General features: G+C 41.1%; 1 protein-coding gene across 4 annotated transcripts in view; it reads left to right on the forward strand.

Annotated features, from left to right (window-relative positions):
- Positions 1-21,154, forward strand: part of DCLK1 (doublecortin like kinase 1) — a 289,553-nt gene that overhangs the window by 232,567 nt on the left and 35,832 nt on the right. For all 4 annotated transcript variants that reach the window (XM_075265954.1, XM_075265952.1, XM_075265953.1 and 1 more), the window contains 5 exons: positions 539-623; positions 2,656-2,764; positions 7,670-7,727; positions 10,950-11,069; positions 15,826-15,972. In XM_075265954.1, the coding sequence (XP_075122055.1) occupies positions 539-623; positions 2,656-2,764; positions 7,670-7,727; positions 10,950-11,069; positions 15,826-15,972 (519 nt within the window). The remainder of the gene's footprint in view (positions 1-538; positions 624-2,655; positions 2,765-7,669; positions 7,728-10,949; positions 11,070-15,825; positions 15,973-21,154) is intronic.

Here is a 21,154-nt window from a genome sequence, read left to right on the forward strand (position 1 = left end):
GCAGGGCTGCTGATCTGATGGGAATTGATTGATTTCAAAGGGCGATGTATAATTAGTATTCACATCAATGTCTGTCAGCAATGGCCTCTGATCCTGGGAGTCTCTAGGATCCCACTAAGCCAGCTTCTGAGCGACCCACCGTGTTATAAAGAATCGTACAGAAGACGTCTCCTAGAATCTGAGCATATAAAGCACAGTGATACATGCTTGGTTGTTATGGCTACTGTGTATCAATCTAGAGTTGTCAGTAATAGGGATGTCATGGGCGTCTCATTATGTCGGACCCTATGCCGCATACACTGATCTGTCACAGGTGATGGAGAACGCCATGTGGTCTACAGCGTGGACTTTGCTTACACTTCTATACTTTAATCCTTACAAGAAAGAACCTCCATTTACAGAAACAAAAAATCCAATCATGCAAGAAATTACTTTTTTGCAGAAAGGAAAAAAAAAGCTCAAGGTATAATGCGGTATCTCTTTCCTCTGGTCTGGATGGAACTAGAAATATAATAACTTGTCCCTTTGCTCCTTCCAGGGCTCTCAGCACAGCGGCTCCTCTACCTCATTAGCATCCACCAAAGTCTGCAGCTCTATGGATGAGGGCGACCTCTTAGTGGAAGGTAAGAGAAGGAGATGGGTAAGACAGAAGACTAAATCAGCAAAATATATATTTACCTACAATTAAAGACAGTAAATTGAGAGTCTCTGCCATAATAAAGTAGCACTCCGACAGAGTAGGAATGGAGCGGCAGGGAATATACTTGGCCTTCCTTTCCATCAGGACCCCTGTTATCGGGATCAGTGGTGGTCGGACCCCCATCGACCATGAAGTTATTCCATTCTCAACCCTATTGATAGGAGATAACTTCGAAAGTTAGTCCATCCTCTGTGGCTGTAGTATTTAAGAATAGTCTTAGTTACATTTTTTTAGTAGTAGAAATAAATATCAAGACATTGATGCCACCTGGTGGCCGCAAAGTGCAATTATTCTCTTCACAGAAGGTTGGCTAGGATGGATAAAGCATATACAGTATATTTTTTTATATATATATCTGTAGATAGATAAATAAATACATGCAGCACTGAAAATATAACAAAAAGCCAGGTGATAGATATTTTATTTTGAAACATTTCTGTTCCTTGTGAACCTTTTTCAGTTTTTTTCTTTTCACAAAGAATCGAAATATCGAACATGAAATAAAGTATCCATCATCTGCTTTTTGCTAGATTTGGAGTGCTGCTTATTTTTTTTTACGATTCTTTGAGGATTTGTAGCCATGTCCTGCGAATTTTTGCACCCCTTTTTCGCATTGGACTAGTACTATATAGATAGGTAGATTAGATAAGTAGATAGATAGATAGATAGATGGATGGATGGATGGATGGATGGATGGATGGATGGATGGATGGATGGATGGATGGATGGATGGATGGATGGATAGATAGATAGATAGATAGATAGATAGATAGATAGATAGATAGGAGATAGATAGATAGGAGATAGATAGATAGATAGATAGATAGGAGATAGATAGATAGGAGATAGATAGATAGATAGATAGATAGATAGATAGATAGATAGGAGATAGATAGATAGATAGATAGATAGATAGATAGGAGATAGATAGATAGGAGATAGATAGATAGATAGATAGATAGATAGATATTAGATAGATAGATAGGAGATAGATGATAGATAGATAGATAGATAGATAGATAGATAGATAGATAGATAGATAGGAGATAGATAGATAGGAGATAGATAGATAGATAGATAGATAGATAGATAGATAGATAGATAGATAGATAGGAGATAGATAGATAGGAGATAGATAGATAGATAGATAGATAGATAGATAGATAGGAGATAGATAGATAGATAGATAGATAGATAGGAGATAGATAGATAGGAGATAGATAGATAGATAGATAGATAGATAGATAGATAGATAGATAGATAGATAGATATTAGATAGATAGATAGGAGATAGATGATAGATAGATAGATAGATAGATAGATAGATAGGAGATAGATAGATAGATAGATAGATAGATAGATAGGAGATAGATAGATAGATAGATAGGAGATAGATAGATAGATAGATAGATAGATAGATATTAGATAGATAGATAGATAGATAGATAGATAGATAGATAGATAGATAGATAGATATTAGATAGATAGGAGATAGATAGATAGATAGATAGATATTAGATAGATAGATAGATAGATAGATAGATATTAGATAGATAGATAGATATTAGATAGATAGATATTAGATAGATCGATAGATAGATAGATAGATAGATAGATAGATAGATAGATAGATAGATAGATATTAGATAGATAGATAGATAGATATTAGATAGATAGATAGATAGATAGATAGATAGATAGATATTAGATAGATAGATAGATATTAGATAGATAGATATTAGATAGATAGATAGATAGATAGATAGATAGATAGATATTAGATAGATAGATAGATAGATAGATAGATAGATATTAGATAGATAGATAGATAGATAGATAGATAGATAGATAGATAGATTAGATACAGTAGATAGATATGAGGCAGATAGATAGATGTGTAAATGTGGATGTTGCTTTGTGACCTGTTATGATAAGTATTCACATTTATGTTACAGATATTATGGATGAAAATTTCCAGGTTCCAGTCTCTATAGCAGAGAGATACAAAGTTGGAAGAACCATAGGGGATGGAAATTTTGCCATAGTAAAAGAATGTATAGAAAGGTATGTGAGTGTTTTTCTTAGTTAAAGTCATTAATGTAACCATCCTTGTTGGTGACCATATTGTCCTCTTATTGCCACTGGACACATCTAGTAGCTTCACTTGGTCACTCAGCCACTTGCAGTTTGTCCCTACTGTTTTGCTATGGCAGTGCTAGCAGTCCCTGTGCTACTGCTGTTACCCTATCCTCACTGCACCGGTAGTTGCCAGAAATGTAGTTTCTAAGGGAGCGTTCACACTACTGTCAGTGTCCGACAGCTAGTGTCCGCTGCTAATGTCCGTGCAAGATTTTGAATGGACATTAGCAGCGGACACTACCTGTCAGACACCGACGGTAGTGTGAACACCCCCTTAATGTAATATGGGGCAAAGGCCCTCTCACTAAACAAGTAGGAAATGTTGTCACTTTTTGATTTGTAGGGATTTAATAACCAGGAGCTCCATCAGTACAAAGAATGTAGGGGCCACAGTACTGGCTTAACACTGGGTATCCCTCAGCACTTTCCATCCACAGCATTGCTCCTAATTCCCAGGAGTTGTCAGGGTCTGGGGTTTCTAGGTGGGGTGGCATAGACACACAAGTCCAGTTTCATTAGTCCATAACAAAGGTAGAGTTTTATTTTCACTCAAAAAAGGTAGTGCAGCAACAAAAGGAAACAATACAAAAATAAATACCTGCCCGGCTAGGCTCTAACTAAACATAGAATAGGTTACCTCACCTAGAATAACAGAAATCCAAAAGCCAGTAGAATCATTCAGGACACAGCTCCAAAAATATGACCTCTCTGTTTGCTCTCCAGCCAAGCTCTGCCCAAAGTCTGCTGCTGGAGCTGGCTTGTTAAGCCTCCTTGATGAGGAGACACTCTGCAGCTGAGTCGCTGCCGGAACATCCCCAAAATGTGGACTGGAGGGGGGTGGAATGACAGGTCCCACTACCAATCCTACCTGTCATTCCTAAAAATCCAACCCAATATGAAAGTTGTCTGCTGAGAACAAACATTCCTTCCGGAGTTTTCTCATCCCATCAGCTTACAATGTATATATATATATATATATATATATATATATATATACATATATATATATATCAGCCCAGTGACCTTACAGATACGAGAGATGTGAGCATTGGCATAGCAGTCACTGACCTGTCATCATACGCCTGTCCCTGTACCTTAAGTAACACTAAATTATACAGATAGAGACAAAAACACATTAGAAAGGTAACATTAGTGTCAGTCAAGTGTGCATGTGTTCTATGGTAGAAGGGGAAGCCTTCTCTATCTGCCTCAAGAACAAAAGGCCTTGACATTTAACTTGTCCCCTCCTTATTTCTCTGACATCATCTGTTTGGACTCGGCCATACACATAAGATAGTTACTTGGCCCTGATCTCTGCAACAGATTGTATGGGGTTATAGCTCAACCACAATCGGGGAATTGGTTTAGGCTGCAATACCAGACTTAGCCCATGGATAAGAGTGGCGCTGTTTGTGTATAATGAGGCATGAAAATACAATACACAACATTTTGCACATTTTTGAAACCCTTCTTCATTTCTCGGCAGCACAGTCTGCTGACCTAGCAACACTTGGATCACATTGCAAAAGTTCCAAAGTAACTATGTAGAGAATAATATGAGCACTTGAGATTTATTTTGCCTCATAGACATTTTAATCACTCCCGAAGGGATCCTGGTGTCTATTACCTGTGAACGCAACTGATTTATTGGAGAAAATTTGGATCTTAGGAACCTTGATACATATGTAGAATCTATCAGTGCATTCCCTGAAAGTATTACTATCCTGCAAGATCAGATGACAGAGAAGGGGGGATATAAATGGGGAACAGGGGTTAGCAACCTGCGGCACTCCAGCTGCTGTGAAACTACAACTCCCAATATGCTCTGTTCACTTCAAGTATACACATTGGGAGTTGTAGTTCTACAACAGCTGGGGTACCGAAGTTTGCCTACCCCTGGTGTAGAAAGACTAAAAGTCTGATTATTACATTATATGCAGCAAATAAGACTGATATGATAAATAGTGGGAAAAAGTCAGACCTTACTGACATACACAGTCATGTATAGCAAGTCAGACCGTACTGACCTTACTGACATACACAGTCATGTATAGCAAGTCAGACCTTACTGACCTTACTGACATACACAGTCATATATAGCAAGTCAGAGCTTACTGACCTTACTGACGTACACAGTCATATGTATATATGTACAGCCAGAAGGTCTGAGGCTACTTTATATTAGTCTGCATTGTAGAAGTGAAGGAGTTCAAGGAGAACTTTTCTTAATTCATGTGCTGTGTATATAGCGTTGCTGCAGCTAGCAGAGAATATCTGCAGGTCTAGACCATGGCGGTTCCTCCTTATTATGGGGATGTATTGTAGGATGATTAATGGGTAACAATAAGGAGCAGCTGCGTGCTATAGTGAATGGATGAGCTATACTGAAGTGCTCAATAAAAATGATAGAAATTGTGCGAAGGCCCAGCTGGAAAGAAATGGCGGTGCAGAAACAGATAATAAGACACGAGATAACAATTACATGTAATACCGCCATTGATCATTAATTGAATCTTTTTAATTAAATATTGCAAATTTAATTAACACTATACTACACTATGTTATTTCTATTATGAAGACTTAGCTTGAATATTAAAGGGGTTGTCTGGGCTTAAAGCAGATCTCCTGGCTCTTATGGCTTAGTATATACTGTATGTAGAGATTTTTTTTCTTACTGCAGGTATAGGTGTTTGTAGATTAGAATGTGTTACCATGTAAAAAGACAGATCTTCATACACTGACTTCCCGCTGAGCTTGTGCTTATATACAGAATATATATTTCTATTCAGGGGTTCCACAAGCAGACTCCCCAAACAGAAACCCGTGCAAAGATGTGAACCGGGCCTTAGAGATATCCTTGACAGGAACAATGCACCAAAGCAGCGGTCAAAGATGTTCATAAAAAGTTAATGTATTAATCGTGTGTTTAGTGTTATGTAAATGAAAATTAGTCACCGCATAAATTAAACATTGTACAACCTTCTAAAACACTTTGGGGCTCATGTATCAGGATTCCCGCACCAGTCTTGATAATTCCGGCCCTGCAGCACCTAATTTACGATGATGTGTGTGCCTTGTCATAAACTAAAGCCATCCAAGGTCCATGATTCTAAACACTGGCATCGATTTCTGTCATACTATACTCCAGAAAACTGGCGTAAATGATAAATCTGAGGGGGTCAATGGCTTCACCCCATAAAGGAAAGTGTTGTGTATAGCACAAAACGTATAGTCACAATTTTTGTGGAAAAATTCTGAATTGTGCCTTTTTCATGACTTGTGAAGCTGAGTTCACACTGGGTTTTTGGTACAGATTTTGACGTGGAGGCCGCCTCAGAATCCAGTTAAAAAACGGCTAGCCGTGACTGAGTGCCGTTGCAGTGCATACACTGCACCGGCATCCCTTTGCGGCATTCGACTCTGGATTAGGCCTAAATGAATGGGCCTAATCAGGAGGGAGCCTCGCGCCCTGGACGTTGTGGCTAATTCAGCCACAGAATCCCCAGCGAGAAGGGTCATGTCGCTTCTTTTTTCCGCTACCAGCTAGCAGAAAAAAAAAGCGAGTGGCTTCCATTGAGCCCGTTATGGCAGCGGATTTGTAGCGGATTCCACCTCAAAATCTGCTGCCAAAAAACTCCATATACAACACTAAAGCGCTGCAGGAAGAACCGCTGCGTGAATGCATTGCAGTTCTTTCCGCAGTGCTTTTAAGAGAAAGTTCACAGAGTTTTCCTCCGCGGATTTTCTCTTAACATTATATCTACTAGAAAGCTGCTGGTGTTTCCGTAGATATAATTGACATGCTGTGATTTGCAAAGCCACAACGGCTTTGCAAATCACAGCATGTCTGCGCTGCTATCTTTTCCGCAAAGTGGGGATGGAATTCGCATGAATCCCATCCACTTTGCCTGCACTGTACAACGCTGCGATTTTTCCCGCAGCGACTCCGCTGCAGGCAAATTGCGGCATTTCCGGTCCGTGGGCCCCGGCCTAAGACAGTTTTTTCGTGCACAAGCCATGATAAGTCCACTACGCAGTGGTTTGGTTTATGAAAAAAAGAAGGTAAAAAATGGACAGTCTTTGAGTAAGGCCACACACTGTGGCAACGCTGCTTTTTTTTTTGTTGCTGTTTTTGCTATGGTTTTTGAGCCAAAAACAGGAATGGATTAAGCAGATGGAAGAAGTATAAGACGTTCCTATATATCCCCCTTTCTATTAGTAGATATTCCTGAATTTTTCTGCTGTAAAATCTGTAACAAAAAAGCAGCTTTTTATGCAATGTGGGGCCTCAGCCTTAATAAGTTTTAGGCTGGGGCCCCACGGGTTGGAAATGCCGCAATTTGCCCGCGTTAGAAACCCTGCGAGAAAAATCATTGCGTTTTTCAGTATCTGGAAAATGGATGGCATTCTTGCGAATCCCACGCCCACTTTGCGGTAAAAACTGTAGCGCAGACATGCTGCAATTTCCAAAACTGGCAAGTCCTTGTGTTCAGTCCACTCCTGGCTTTGGCCTAAAAACCAAGAAAATCTGTAATGAAAAAAGCAGTTTTTCCGCAACATGGGACCTTAACCTGAGGCAGGGTTTATACATTCTGGTTTTGTGATGCAGTTTTTGAAGTCCAAACAAGGAATGGGTTCAATAAGGAGACGTAGCGCTTGTCCCTTTAGGATTCACACCTGGTTTTGGCTTCAAAAACGGCATGAAAGAACAGAATGTGCAAAGCCAGCCTTGGCATCGAAAGAAGTCACAAGACAATTCCTGACACAGAACGCAAATACTTACAAAATGTTTCTTTATTTTTATCATTATTTTTATATCTTTGTTTCTAGGTCAACCGGTAGAGAATATGCACTGAAAATCATCAACAAAAGCAAGTGCCGAGGAAAGGCGAGTATCTTATAGGAAAACTCTGGTTGTCTAACTATACAATGGTGTTGTAAGCTACATTCACATGACAGCGAGTAATGGCCGCGTGAGTGGGAATAACCATTATTTTGATAACAAAATATAGGCCGTATCCTATTTTTGGCCATTTTCACGGATCCCTCTACACACTGTCATGTATGGAAGATCTGTGAAAACAGCTGCTCCTCGGGTGCAAGACGAGCGTGAAAAATGGGCATTTTTCACAGCCATTTTGACCCTGGATGTATTCTTATGGGGTTACAAGATATGGCGCTGACTTTTACACTGGGCAAGTTGAGATCTTGTAAATCTAAAGTATACAATTTGCTTTCAGCTCAGGGATTGGGATAAAAGTATTTGTGAAGTGATGGCGTAATCCAAAATATCTACTAGTCTCATGTACAGCGCCATTGTTGGTGCTTGTCCGACAGTGCTAGGGTCTCCCTACTGAATCACTTGACACTGAATGCGATAACACTTTCCTACCGATACACACAGGTTCAGTTTTTACTTCTGTCTATAAGCTCTTGCTGCCAGTCAGTCTGGACCCAGGATTTAGCTCGGGCTACTCTGTGTCTGGCAACTAAGGCTAGGTTCACACCTTGACTTGGTCTCCACTGGGCAGTTCCCTTCCCCATTCTCTTTGAAAAATGCCTAGAGAAAAGCAAGCAGCGCTTTTGTCTTTGCATTTTTCACCCTTTTCAGGCAGAAATTGGGTGTAAATCCGGTGGCCCAATTATAGTCTATGGGAGTCCATGGGCTTCCATGGGTAACCACTTCTTTAAGCAGATTATGTTTCTGTTCAGGGGGTCCCCAAATGGAATCCCAAATGCAGGTGTAAACCTAGTGTAAGTTGGGTCTCCACTGAGCTCCTGCCCCAGCTATACTATACATGCAGATCTCCAGAACTCCTCCCTTGAAAGTGCCATTCCAACCTTTAGTGTGAGTTCACACGGAGGAAAGTGCCGCGTGATGTAGCACGTAGACGCCGCGTGAGCTTTTGCGGGCCGTATACTCTCCCATTGATTTCAATGGGAGCCGGAATCGTATACACGGCGCTATTTTGTGGCCATGATTTTGCAGCCGCAAAATCACACCCGCAAAATAGCGCCACGTATACGATCCCGGCTCCCATTGAGGGTGAGTTCACACGGAGTAAAGTGCCGCAAAAGCTCCCATTCATTTCAATGGGAGTGAGGATCGTATACGCGGCGCTATTTTGCAGCTGTGATTTTGTGGCCGCAAAATCACGGCCGCAAAATAACGCCGCGTCTACGATCCTCACTCCCATTGAAATGAATGGGAGCTTTTGCGGTGCGCAATCTGCCGACACGTGTATACGTGCCAGATTGCGCTCCACTTTCCTCCGTGTGAACTCACCCTGAAATCAATGGGAGCGTATACGGCCCGCAAAAGCTCACGCGGCGTCTATGTGCCACATCACGTGGTACTTTCCTCCGTGTGAACTCACCCTTACAAGCATATTGGCCTGGTTTGGATACCCTGACCTACCTTCATACTCTCTTCCTTCTGTCAGTTCTCACGGACCACCAAAATATAGGTCATGAACTATTTTTGGCCATTCTCACAGATCCATACACTGAAATGCATAGGGCATCCATTAAAATGGGTACCCCCGGGGTGCTAGACCTTGTGCGTCTCTTGTGTAAATCTAACCTTATATCATTACTGGGCTAACTAATGCCCTGTTCACATCAGCGTTTGGATTCCGTCCGGGGAGAGTCCACATGGGGACCGCCCAAATGGAATACCAAACGCAAGTGCAAAGTGCCGTGCTGTAAAAGCGCACGGACGCCATAGACTATAATGGGGTCCGTGTGCTTACCGGCAGATGTCTGCAGGGATCGTGCGGACAGAAAAGTATAGTCTATGGGGTCCGTGTGCTTTTACAGCACAGCGCTTGCAATTGTGTTTGTATTCCGTTTGGGGGGGGAGGTCCCCATGCGGACTCTCCCCGTATGGAATACAAAAGCAGATGTGAACCAACCCTAAGACTCGCAGAAAATAGAGAAAAAAATTACTTCTCCTTTAACAAAAACAAGAAAATAAACAGCAAAACTGCAAAAAGAAGCGACAGGAGGATTAAAGGAGAAATCTGATGTCCCAATTTTGACAAAAACTTGTAAATTCAATATAATTTTTATCTCCTGGAGCGAGCATTAATAATTCATGCCTTGCTGGTGCCATCTTAAGAGGCGCTACCATTATCCCAGTGCAGCGAAAACTAGAAATCTGCTTTTCTAATGAGAGGCGCCGAACTCAGGGAGACGGAGATGTAATTAGAGAATTGGGTGAAATTAGGATCTTCAGACCAGACCTACATTCCCTCATCCTATAGTCCATGCATTATTTATTCCCTTAGTCACAGTATGGGCTGCGGGGTGTATACTACACTCAGGTGTCCTATAATGGGTTTATATGAATGTACAAATAAGTGTACAAACCCTGCTGCAAGAACATGTACATTGTATTGGGTTACTCTAGTGATTACTTATGGAGGGGATTTGGGACTGAAAGCTGCCGTGTCATCCTGTTGCACATGTGCCATTTTTTCATGACGATGAATGCTAACTTTCTAAGGCCTTAGGGACCAAGTGTGTAGGCCAAGGCTCTCCCGATGGGGTGGGAATGTGATGATCATTTACCAGGTCCTATCCCAACATATAACAAAGTGGAGCTGAACTCCCCATTGAAGTCAATAGGGAATGGAAGGCACTTGGATTACTCTTGATCTGAGCACTTTCTTCTTCACTTACTCATAGATTCAGATTTGGTGCATTTTTGGCACACAGCTCATCTCAGCTCCTGTCCCCACCTTCTTAGACAGTGGGCAGAGCAGGATGAGAATCTTACTCTCAGTCTTATTGTTGCAGATTTTGCTGCAGTTTTTTGAGCCAAATCCAAAAATGGCTACAAAAGGAAAGGGAAATATATAGGAAGTTCTTATACTTCTCCCTTCTGCTCAATGCATTTTTGGCTTTGGCTCAAATGAAAAGCAACAAAAAAAGCTGCGTTTCTGCAAAGTGGGGCCTTAGCCTTGAATACATTACCGGACTTAGCCTGTGAACAGGAGTGACACTGTTTTTGGAACATACAACATCTACCCTGAAGGTTTTATCCATTGATGTAAAGTGAACTAAGTTGTCAGGGTCTTATTGCTTTGTTTTATCATGTCTTGAACAGGAGCATATGATCCAAAATGAGGTCTCCATTCTGAGAAGAGTGAAGCATCCCAACATTGTCCTGCTCATTGAGGAGATGGATATGCCAAATGAGCTGTATCTTGTGATGGAACTAGTAAAGGTAAGTCCATAGGTGGTGTTAGGGTATGTTCACATATAGTATGTGGTATCGTTGTGCTATATGGGAACAAACATTCAGCAGCACATTTTCAATGGTCATAAGAAACCCAAACCTGATGGATTTCTTCTGCCTCTGGATAATGATGATTCCTCATCTGATGTGAATACAGTTTAAGGGTACATGCACAAACGGATCCCTATCCCTAAAAAGAGATGTCTGTATTGCATCAGTAAGTCCACTGTAGTCTTGGATCCACAAAAAGAGTTGTATGATACACTTGTATGAGCAAGTCTGTGCTACAGATATAGATAGGAATAAGATCTATGAGTTATCTAAGATGCTAGGAGTCCCTGCCTCACAGTCAGTGGCATAACTACCGCCATAGCAGTGGAGGCAGCTGCCACAGGGCCCGGGACATTAGGGGCCTAGTGACAGCCACTACCGCTGCTATCATTATACTCGGGGGTCTTTTCGGACCCCCGAGTATAATGATCGGTGGACCGGGAGAGGTAAGAAACATAAATAACATGTTACTTACCTCTCCATGATCCTGCCAGGCCTCCTTCCTGACGTCTCTGACGTCACATGAACCCAGCCAGCGTCCCAGGTCATGTGACGTCCGACGTCATTGAACAAGGACAGCAGCGAGAAGGCAGCGGAGAAGACCGCGTAGGAGCCGGGGGACGGGTAAGTAACAGTAGTTTTTAATGTTGTATTCCCCCGGGTCTCTGATTATAATACTCTGGGGTCTGAAAAGTCAGACCCCAATTGATCTGATACTGATAACCTATCCTGTGAATACGTGAGTAGTATCAGAAATCACGTTAATACCCTATGTAGCATATCACTTTTCCCATATTAAAGGTGCAATATAACAGATATAGGCCGGGGCAACACATTTTGAAAATGCCACAATTTGGCTGCGGTGTTTTACAGTACCTGCATGTCTATTATGCCCATGGAAACATTGTCGTTTTCCATATAGGTGTAATAGGGGCAGAAAGTCTGCAGAGATATCCGCACCGGTCTTTTCCGCAGCACTTTTTGGCTATGACTCACTATTTGGGACCTTAGCCATAAATAGGAAAAGTTGCAGTAGCATAAATGCCTTTATCCCCCTGCTTCTCCACTGAACAGTCCTGAGCCCAAACCTGCTGTTGCTTTATAAACATCACTACTCTGGTCACCCCATGTCTATGCAGCAATTATAGTTTCATGAGCACCACTGCCATCTAGTGGTAAGATCTAACATGGTACTGATCATAGCGAGGCAATCTGGGAACAATTTCTGATGATGCCTCATTTTTCTAGCATTACCCAGATGAGTGTATTAAAAAGTAGTTATTAACGCATTTCATTTATCATCCTCTTTAAAGTTCCTATCAAATAATCAGAGAATGTTACAGGTTGACGGAGAGACTATTTATATTATTTCTTGGAACTTAATCAGACACAGACTCATACAGTCTCAGGTTTCTTCAGTTACATTTTCATTCTGGCTATAGCAAATGATTCAAGTCAAACGTCAGAGGTTAGTGGGTTTATTATGTATGTAAAATTAAACTGCATCATTTAAGCAAGTAAGGGGGAGTTCACACTACCGTTACTAATGTCCGTTGCTGTCTTCTATCATAGGATGACAGCAACGGACATAAAATTGTCACAGAGAACGGTCAAAGACTGATTCTGTGTCTGTTCCTGTTGTTACAAATGTAAACAACATAATGGAATGTTTTTTACATGGTGCATGCAGGATAGATGGCTTCCGTTATGTTGTTTAAGGACAGTTTAATGTCCGTTGCTGTCAACCTATCTATAATACATAGTGTAGAACACTGTCAGGGCTTTTAGGAACCTATCTAGAAAACATAGTGTATGACACTGTCTGGGCTCCTAGGAACCTATCTATAAAACAGTGTAGAACACTGTCAGGGCTCCTAGGAACCTATCTATAAAACAGTGTAGAATACTGTCAGGACTCCTAGGAATCTATCTATAAAACATAGTGTATGACACTGTCAGGGCTCCTAGGAACCTATCTATAAAACAGTGTAGAACACTGTCAGGGCTCCTAGGAACCTATCTATAAAACATAGTGTAGAACACTGTCAGGGCTCCTAGGAACCTATCTATAAAACATAGTGTAGAACACTGTCAGGACTCCTAGGAACCCATCTATAAAACATAATGTAGAACACTGTCAGGGCTCCTAGGAACCTATCTATAAAACAGTGAAGAACACTGTCAGGGCTCCTAGGAACCTATCTATAAAACATAGTGTAGAACACTGTCAGGGCTCCTAGGAACCTATCTATAAAACAGTGTAGAACACTGTCAGGGCTCCTAGGAACCTATCTATAATACAGTGTAGAATACTGTCAGGACTCCTAGGAATCTATCTATAAAACATAGTGTATGACACTGTCAGGGCTCCTAGGAACCTATCTATAAAACAGTGTAGAACACTGTCAGGGCTCCTAGGAACCTATCTATAAAACATAGTGTAGAACACTGTCAGGGCTCCTAGGAACCTATCTATAAAACATAGTGTAGAACACTGTCAGGACTCCTAGGAACCCATCTATAAAACATAATGTAGAACACTGTCAGGGCTCCTAGGAACCTATCTATAAAACAGTGAAGAACACTGTCAGGGCTCCTAGGAACCTATCTATAAAACATAGTGTAGAACACTGTCAGGGCTCCTAGGAACCTATCTATAAAACAGTGTAGAACACTGTCAGGGCTCCTAGGAACCTATCTATAAAACATAGTGTAGAACACTGTCAGGGCTCCTAGGAACCTATCTATAAATCATAGTGTAGAACACTGTCAGGGCTCCTAGGAACCTATCTATAAAACATAGTGTATAACACTGTCAGGGCTCCTAGGAACCTATCTATAAAACAGTGAAGAACACTGTCAGGGCTCCTAGGAACCTATCTATAAAACATAGTGTAGAACACTGTCAGGGCTCCTAGGAACCTATCTATAAAACATAGTGTATGACACTGTCAGGGCTCCTAGGAACCTATCTATAAAACATAGTCTATAACACTGTCAGGGCTCCTAGGAGCCTATCTATAAAACATAGTGTATAACACTGTCAGGGCTCCTAGGAACCTATCTATAAAACATAGTGTAGAACACTGTCAGGGCTCCTAGGAACCTATCTATAAAACATAGTGTAGAACACTGTCAGGGCTCCTAGGAACCTATCTATAAAACAGTGTAGAACACTGTCAGGGCTCCTAGGAACCTATCTATAATACAGTGTAGAATACTGTCAGGACTCCTAGGAATCTATCTATAAAACATAGTGTATGACACTGTCAGGGCTCCTAGGAACCTATCTATAAAACAGTGAAGAACACTGTCAGGGCTCCTAGGAACCTATCTATAAAACATAGTGTAGAATACTGTCAGGACTCCTAGGAACCTATCTATAAAACATAGTGTAGAACACTGTCAGGGCTCCTAGGAACCTATCTATAAAATATAGTGTAGAACACTGTCAGGGCTCCTAGGAACCTATCTATAAAATATAGTGTAGAATACTGTCAGGACTCCTAGGAACCTATCTATAAAACATAGTGTAGAACATTGTCAGGGCTCCTAGGAACCCATCTATAAAATATAGTGTAGAATACTGTCAGAACTCCTAGGAACCTATCTATAATACATAGTGTATAACACTGTCAGGGCTCCTAGGAACCTATCTATAAAATATAGTGTAGAACACTGTCAGGGCTCCTAGGAACCTATCTATAATACATAGTGTAGAACACTGTCAGGGCTACTAGGAACCTATCTATAATACATAGTGTAGAACACTGTCAGGGCTACTAGGAACCTATCTATAATACATAGTGTAGAACACTGTCAGGGCTACTAGGAACCTATCTATAATACATAGTGTAGAACACTGTCAGGGCTACTAGGAACCTATCTATAATACATAGTGTAGAACACTGTCAGGGCTACTAGGAACCTATCTATAATACATAGTGTAGAACACTGTCAGGGCTACTAGGAACCTATCTTTTTCTTTTCTAACTCTCTAGTTTCTAACTCTCTAAGGCAAACACAGCCAAAGTTATGTAAAAGTGACAGTGACATTATTATACTCTGAGGCCACTCCACTTCAAACTCCAGAGACTCCACTATAATAGGTGGAGGCCCAGGGGATGTGTAAAAAAAAAAAAGCAAAAAAAGCATTCATAGTCACCATTACGTCTTTTGGCCTCCTCGTGGCGTCTGGCGCTCTATCATGACATAATGATGCTCATTTTGCCCATGTGGCCACTTATGGCTCAATCACAGGCCTCAGCGATAACCCCGGTGCATGACGTCATCAGGCATAGCATCAGACATCGGGAGGAGACTGTAAAGAGGTGAGGAAAGGTGATTATGAATGTTTTTTTATATTTATCACTTCCCCTGATCCTCCACCTATTATACTCTGGAGTCAGAAGAGACATCAGAGTATAATGTGGTGGCCATTATAGTTCTCTCAAGACCAATCTCCATTTCTTCGGTTTAAAAACTGAACAATTTGGAATATTCGAGCCAGTTCTCCCATCTCTGTTTATGTGACTATACGTGGCTACCCAGTGGTCGTGATGCAAATTACAGGGTGTTGTAATAAAGGTAAGACTGGCCATATCTTAAGGTTGGTATTACATTATCTATATGATCAAGCTGTCTTTTCAATATGTCTTCAGGAGATTAACTATCTTCTCGCTTTCTCTATCAGGGAGGGGATCTGTTCGATGCCATTACCTCTACTAACAAATACACAGAACGAGATGCGAATGGAATGCTGTATAACCTAATGAGCGCCATCAAATATCTGCACAGCTTGAACATTGTCCATAGGGATATCAAACCTGAGAACTTGTTGGTAAGTCTCAGCAGAATGTAATATGACATAGGGTTGAACCACGTGCTCCCCAACTAACACCCCGCTGTTCTGGGTTCATTTGCAACCCAGAAGCCTAAATGAGTTTTTTTTCTTCTTGGACTCCTAAGTTCTGATCGTATCCTAAACTGGGGGGGATCAAGGACAGAATATTCAACAGGATCATGAAAAGATGACAAGAGATACCGACCACTTTGGCAGTCAGGGTATAGTTTGTCGGGCAAAGACAGATTTCTCATTGAAGACAAGCGACAAGTTCAGTACATAGATTAAAGATGCCCTAACAATTGACAGCTGGCACTTGCAAAACTTGAAGTATAAGAGAAGTAAAGTTGGAAGAAATGTGATCTTGGCCAAGGTCAGATATTACCATGCTAATTTTTGTGAATGCCAACCTAGCATTTAGCATAATAATTGAGCTCTCTTTAAAGATTAAGATTTATAGCTCTCTTTCAGGTGAATTATATATTTCATTATACATAGAAGGCTTTATGGCAGAGCCGCAGCACTCGTGTCAGCGGCCATTAATAGTATGAGACACAATAAGAACAGTAGTCTCCAAGGAGTTTGGCTTACCCATTAGTTCTTAGGCAATCTTTCTACAGACTGAGACCTTGACAGATTTAGCCTGCAGCATGTTTTAATGGTGAGAAGTACCCCGGGACAAAAGGGAAGGCATAAAATGGTCAAAATACAGTTTTTAAAGCACATAAAAACATAGACATTTTATATTTTGTTGGTAAAGTTGAGTTCTGGCCCATTTTTGGTTTATTTGACACAGTGCTCCTCATAATATACATATTACTGGCATATACTGTAGCATATGATGAAGATGTTAACTACACTTGTTGTAACGTGGTCCATTAAAGGGATTGTCCAGTTCTTTTTTGTATTAATGATCTATCCTCAGGATTGGTCAGCCAGAGATCAGTGGGGGCCAGATACTGACACCTGGGGCCCCTGTCAATCCGCTGTTTGAAAGGCTGCAGCTCTCATACAAGTACTGTGACTCCTTTACTATTTACATGGCACACTGTCTGATTCATAGCATCCATACAATATAATTACATTCTCATTCTATAGAAGTGAATGGGACAAAGCTGTAATTACTTAGCATGGCCTCTATGGAACAGATGACATATGATGTAAACAGTGAAGGGGTCACAGCACTTACATAAGCAATGCAGCCCCTTCACACAGCTGGTCTCATATTGATGACATATCCTGAGTATAAAGGAATGGCCTAGCCTTAAGATGGCGAGCAACTTCAGATTGGATGGGGTCTGGCTCTCAGCTGTTCAATGGATCCATGACAATTGTGCGACTACTGTAGGCTTTTCATTGTCTACATAGGGTAACAGTGGAGTAGCGGAATAAGGGACTGGTTGATAGCATTGGCATATGCTGTTTTGCACTTGTTTACTGTCACTTTATGACTATTTGCATTCTAATGTGTTGCTGCTATTAAGAACTCTAACAATTTAAAAGAAAAGTCCTGCTTGCAAGACTTTTCTCTCCGCATTTTTCAACATAAACGCCCAACAGAGACCGAAGGCAAGTGTGAACATAGCTTTAAAGTGTCGAGCTTCGGTATGAGACAAATATTTGGTGTGAACAGGTAGACAAAATCTTTAGACAAAAAAATTAAACTCACAGCCTGTAAGGAACAAATATTTGGCGCACCCATCAAAAACCCTACAATTTTTGGTACAACGTAAGCAGACACAAATGATCTCTCATTTATTGAGGATACAAATATGTGGCGCACAACAGGAATTCATGAAGCACAAAGTAAATTGTTGTGAATTCATTCCACCATTTCCAATGTGTTCTACTTTGCACCATAAAATCTGCGCCTTCTTTTCTGTTTCATAATTGTTGTCCAAGACTTGTATATTGATGATCTGTCTTTATAGGTTATCAATATGTGATTGGTGGGGGGCTGACGCATAGGACCCAGTGTTCAGCTGGTTGAAGAGGCCACAATATTGTGGTAAGGACACGGTCACATCTGTGATTTGTTGTCTTATCACATAAAACAACAGATCCCAAGAGACCCCATTGCCTATAACAGGCTCTGTTGGGTGTTATTTTCTTCACGGATATCTTCAGGCTTGCAGGACTTTTTCGTCTGGGACACCAAAGCCGATGTGAATGTAGTCTTAGTACTGCAGCCTCTTCACTAGGATACCAAGCAGAGCGATGAACATATCATAGGACTGTGCTTGATATTGCAGCTCAGCTTCATTTACTTGAATGAGACTGAGCTTCTACAGCACCACGTGCCCTATGTGTACAATGTCATCAACACAGGGAAGGGGCCACATTGCTTGTGAGTGGCCCAGGAAGCAAAGAGCCCCATCATACAATGACCGATTCTAAAATTAATAAGTACTGGAAACTCCTTTAGGCTGGGGCCCCACGTTGTGGCAAAAAACACTGCATTTTACAGTACCTGCTAACTGGATGGGATTCTAGCTAATCCCATCCACACATTGCAGAAGAAAAGTCTGCAATGGCAATGCTGTGATTTAAAATACCGTATATACTCAAGTAAAAGCCGACCCGAATATAAGCCGAGACCCCTAATTTTACCGCAAAAAAACGGGAAAACGTATTGACTCGAGTATAAGCCGCAGGGGGGGGGGGGAATCCACCATTGCAGATAAAAAGTCTGGTCATGTGCATTGCAGCTCAGTAACTCCATGGAGATCATAGTAATAGCAGTTAACCCCATCATGCCCTTCACATTAACCCCCTGTGTGCTTCACATAAGAGTGACTGATATGTGGGACATATGGAGGTAATAATTAGGTATCTTCATAATTAAGGTCCTTTATTGGTACCCTCATGTGTCTCACATATTAGTAACCCTTATATGGGGCACACAGGGGTTAATATGAGGGACATGATGGGGTTAACTGTTATTAATGTGAGGCACATGGAGTTACTGAACCTAAATGAATAAGTCAAATGCCTGACATTACTAGGCAGAGTAACTATAGGAAGGCCCCTGTGTGTGTCACGTTACTGGAGCTTCCTCTCCTCCATACAACAGACATCTTCCATAAGACACAATGAGTCCTGGCCACTCATCTGCAGGGTAGATGCTAAATCCTAGTGTGCTAAAGGACCTCTGATGACATCATGACCATGTGATCGGACTCTGGTGTGGGCGGAGCTACTAGGATTTAGACTCAACCTTATCTGCAGATGTTACATACCAGTGGCTACAGGACCTTTGATGACATCACAGTCACGTGACCTCATGACAAGCCAATCACAGAGCAGTAGCACTAAAGGACCTCCCCCTTCCAGGTCCTTCCAGTTTTCTGTGCTCCGTGGACCCTGACTCGTGTATAAGCCGAGGAGAGCTTTATCAGCATGAAAAATGTGCTGGAAAAGTCGGCTTATACTCGAGTATATACGGTAAGTAACATGTCTATTATACCTAGGGGTACGCTGCTGTGTTCCGTATAGGTATAATAGAAGCAGAAAGTCTTCAGAGGAAAACTCTGCCGACTTTTTGTATAAAAAGCTGCGGAAAGATCCGCCATGCTTTTCCGCTGTGGTCTTACCCGCAGCGTTGTTTTACTGCGGCTCACTATGTGGGGCTTTAGATAAATGAATGACTTTTGTTGAGTTTTATGTTGCAGCAAGCTCTCAGACTCTCAGTTTTCTACATTTATACATCAAACACAGTAGGGAATCACATAATATCCATGGCAAACAGTGGGATTGCCCGGGGCAACTAGCCAGAAGCTTCCTTTCATTTTCTGAAGTATAATTCCAGAATCCTACTCGAAGCCTGATGACTGGTGACGGATAAAACCACCGATCTCATTTTCATACACGATCCCCCTTGGTTGAACTTTGCAATAAAAGCGTCTGGTCGGGACGACATACTGTACATCAGGATCCACATCCTTCTGTAACAGCATGAAGCCATGTTGACTAAGATATCAATGATTTTATTATACATTTTCAAAGGGAATTTTATGGTGAATATTACGTGAATTTATGGGGACAGATGTGTTTAACTAGATGTGGTTTCAGAAGAATCTTAAATACATTGCTTAGCTGTCATCCGTGCAGAAATCCTTCCCTGGCACCGAAACACACAAGTGTGGCTCTCTCTTTGAGTCAGGCTTTGGCGGATGATGAGATCCAGTTGCATGGGTTCATTAAAGAATTTCTTGCAAGCCAAAGATTGCCTCAGAGGATCATGAACCAATTTGCTCTCTGAGCCGTCAGCCCGGGTTACTAAGAGGAACAATGGCAGGGAAACACAAAACCTGTCCCACCATGTTGCAAAATTATTGAATAATTTACCAATACATGAAAACGCTGCAGAGAAGACTTATGTACCAAAGATAAAGCAGATAAAAGTAGATACTCGACTCAGTAGTAACAGTTCTCAAACTTGCATCAATAGGGCCTGATATGGGAATTCTCGCTAGTTTACAAAAAGTGTATTCGGAGAATTAGGGGAAAAATAGAGGCCATGGAGACTTATAGGTCTAAAGAGTGACTGTAGACACAAAAAGGTAGAGGTAGAGGTTGGACATAGAGCATATCATAATATCAGGTGAATCATTCTGCAAATAAAAATATGATCACACATTATCATAATCAAATATTTACCAAACTGTGCAAAACATTGGTTTCTAAGACTATCTTTCATCTTACGGATCCACTATGGGTACCGGGCTCTTCTCTTTAAATGCTTACAAGAATTGATCAATCGGTTTAAGGTATGTCATATTAAGTTCAACTAGTATATTTGTGATTTTGCTCAAAGGTCTATGCAATATTGATAACTGACAATCAGCAATTGGTGTCCTTTGATTTTTGCTTCTTTCATATTTCTGATATGTCTTAGGAACCAATGTTTTGCACAGTTTGGTAAATATTTGATTATGATAATGTGTGATCATATTTTTATTTGCAGAATGATTCACCTGATATTATGATATGCTCTATATCCAATGGATCCTCTGTTTTTATTTAGGATTGATGTTTTACGTGTTTGTTTGTAATAATCAATGTTATTAAGCTCACATGTGGTTGTGTTATTTAAACAGGGTTGGGTGTAGCAGGCGGATAGGCTATGACTAAGGAACGCAAGTTCTGAAACGCATCAGCCGACGCCATTTTTTTGGTT

This window comes from Leptodactylus fuscus, chromosome 2 (assembly GCF_031893055.1).
Source record: "Leptodactylus fuscus isolate aLepFus1 chromosome 2, aLepFus1.hap2, whole genome shotgun sequence".
Lineage (NCBI taxonomy): Eukaryota > Metazoa > Chordata > Amphibia > Anura > Leptodactylidae > Leptodactylus > Leptodactylus fuscus.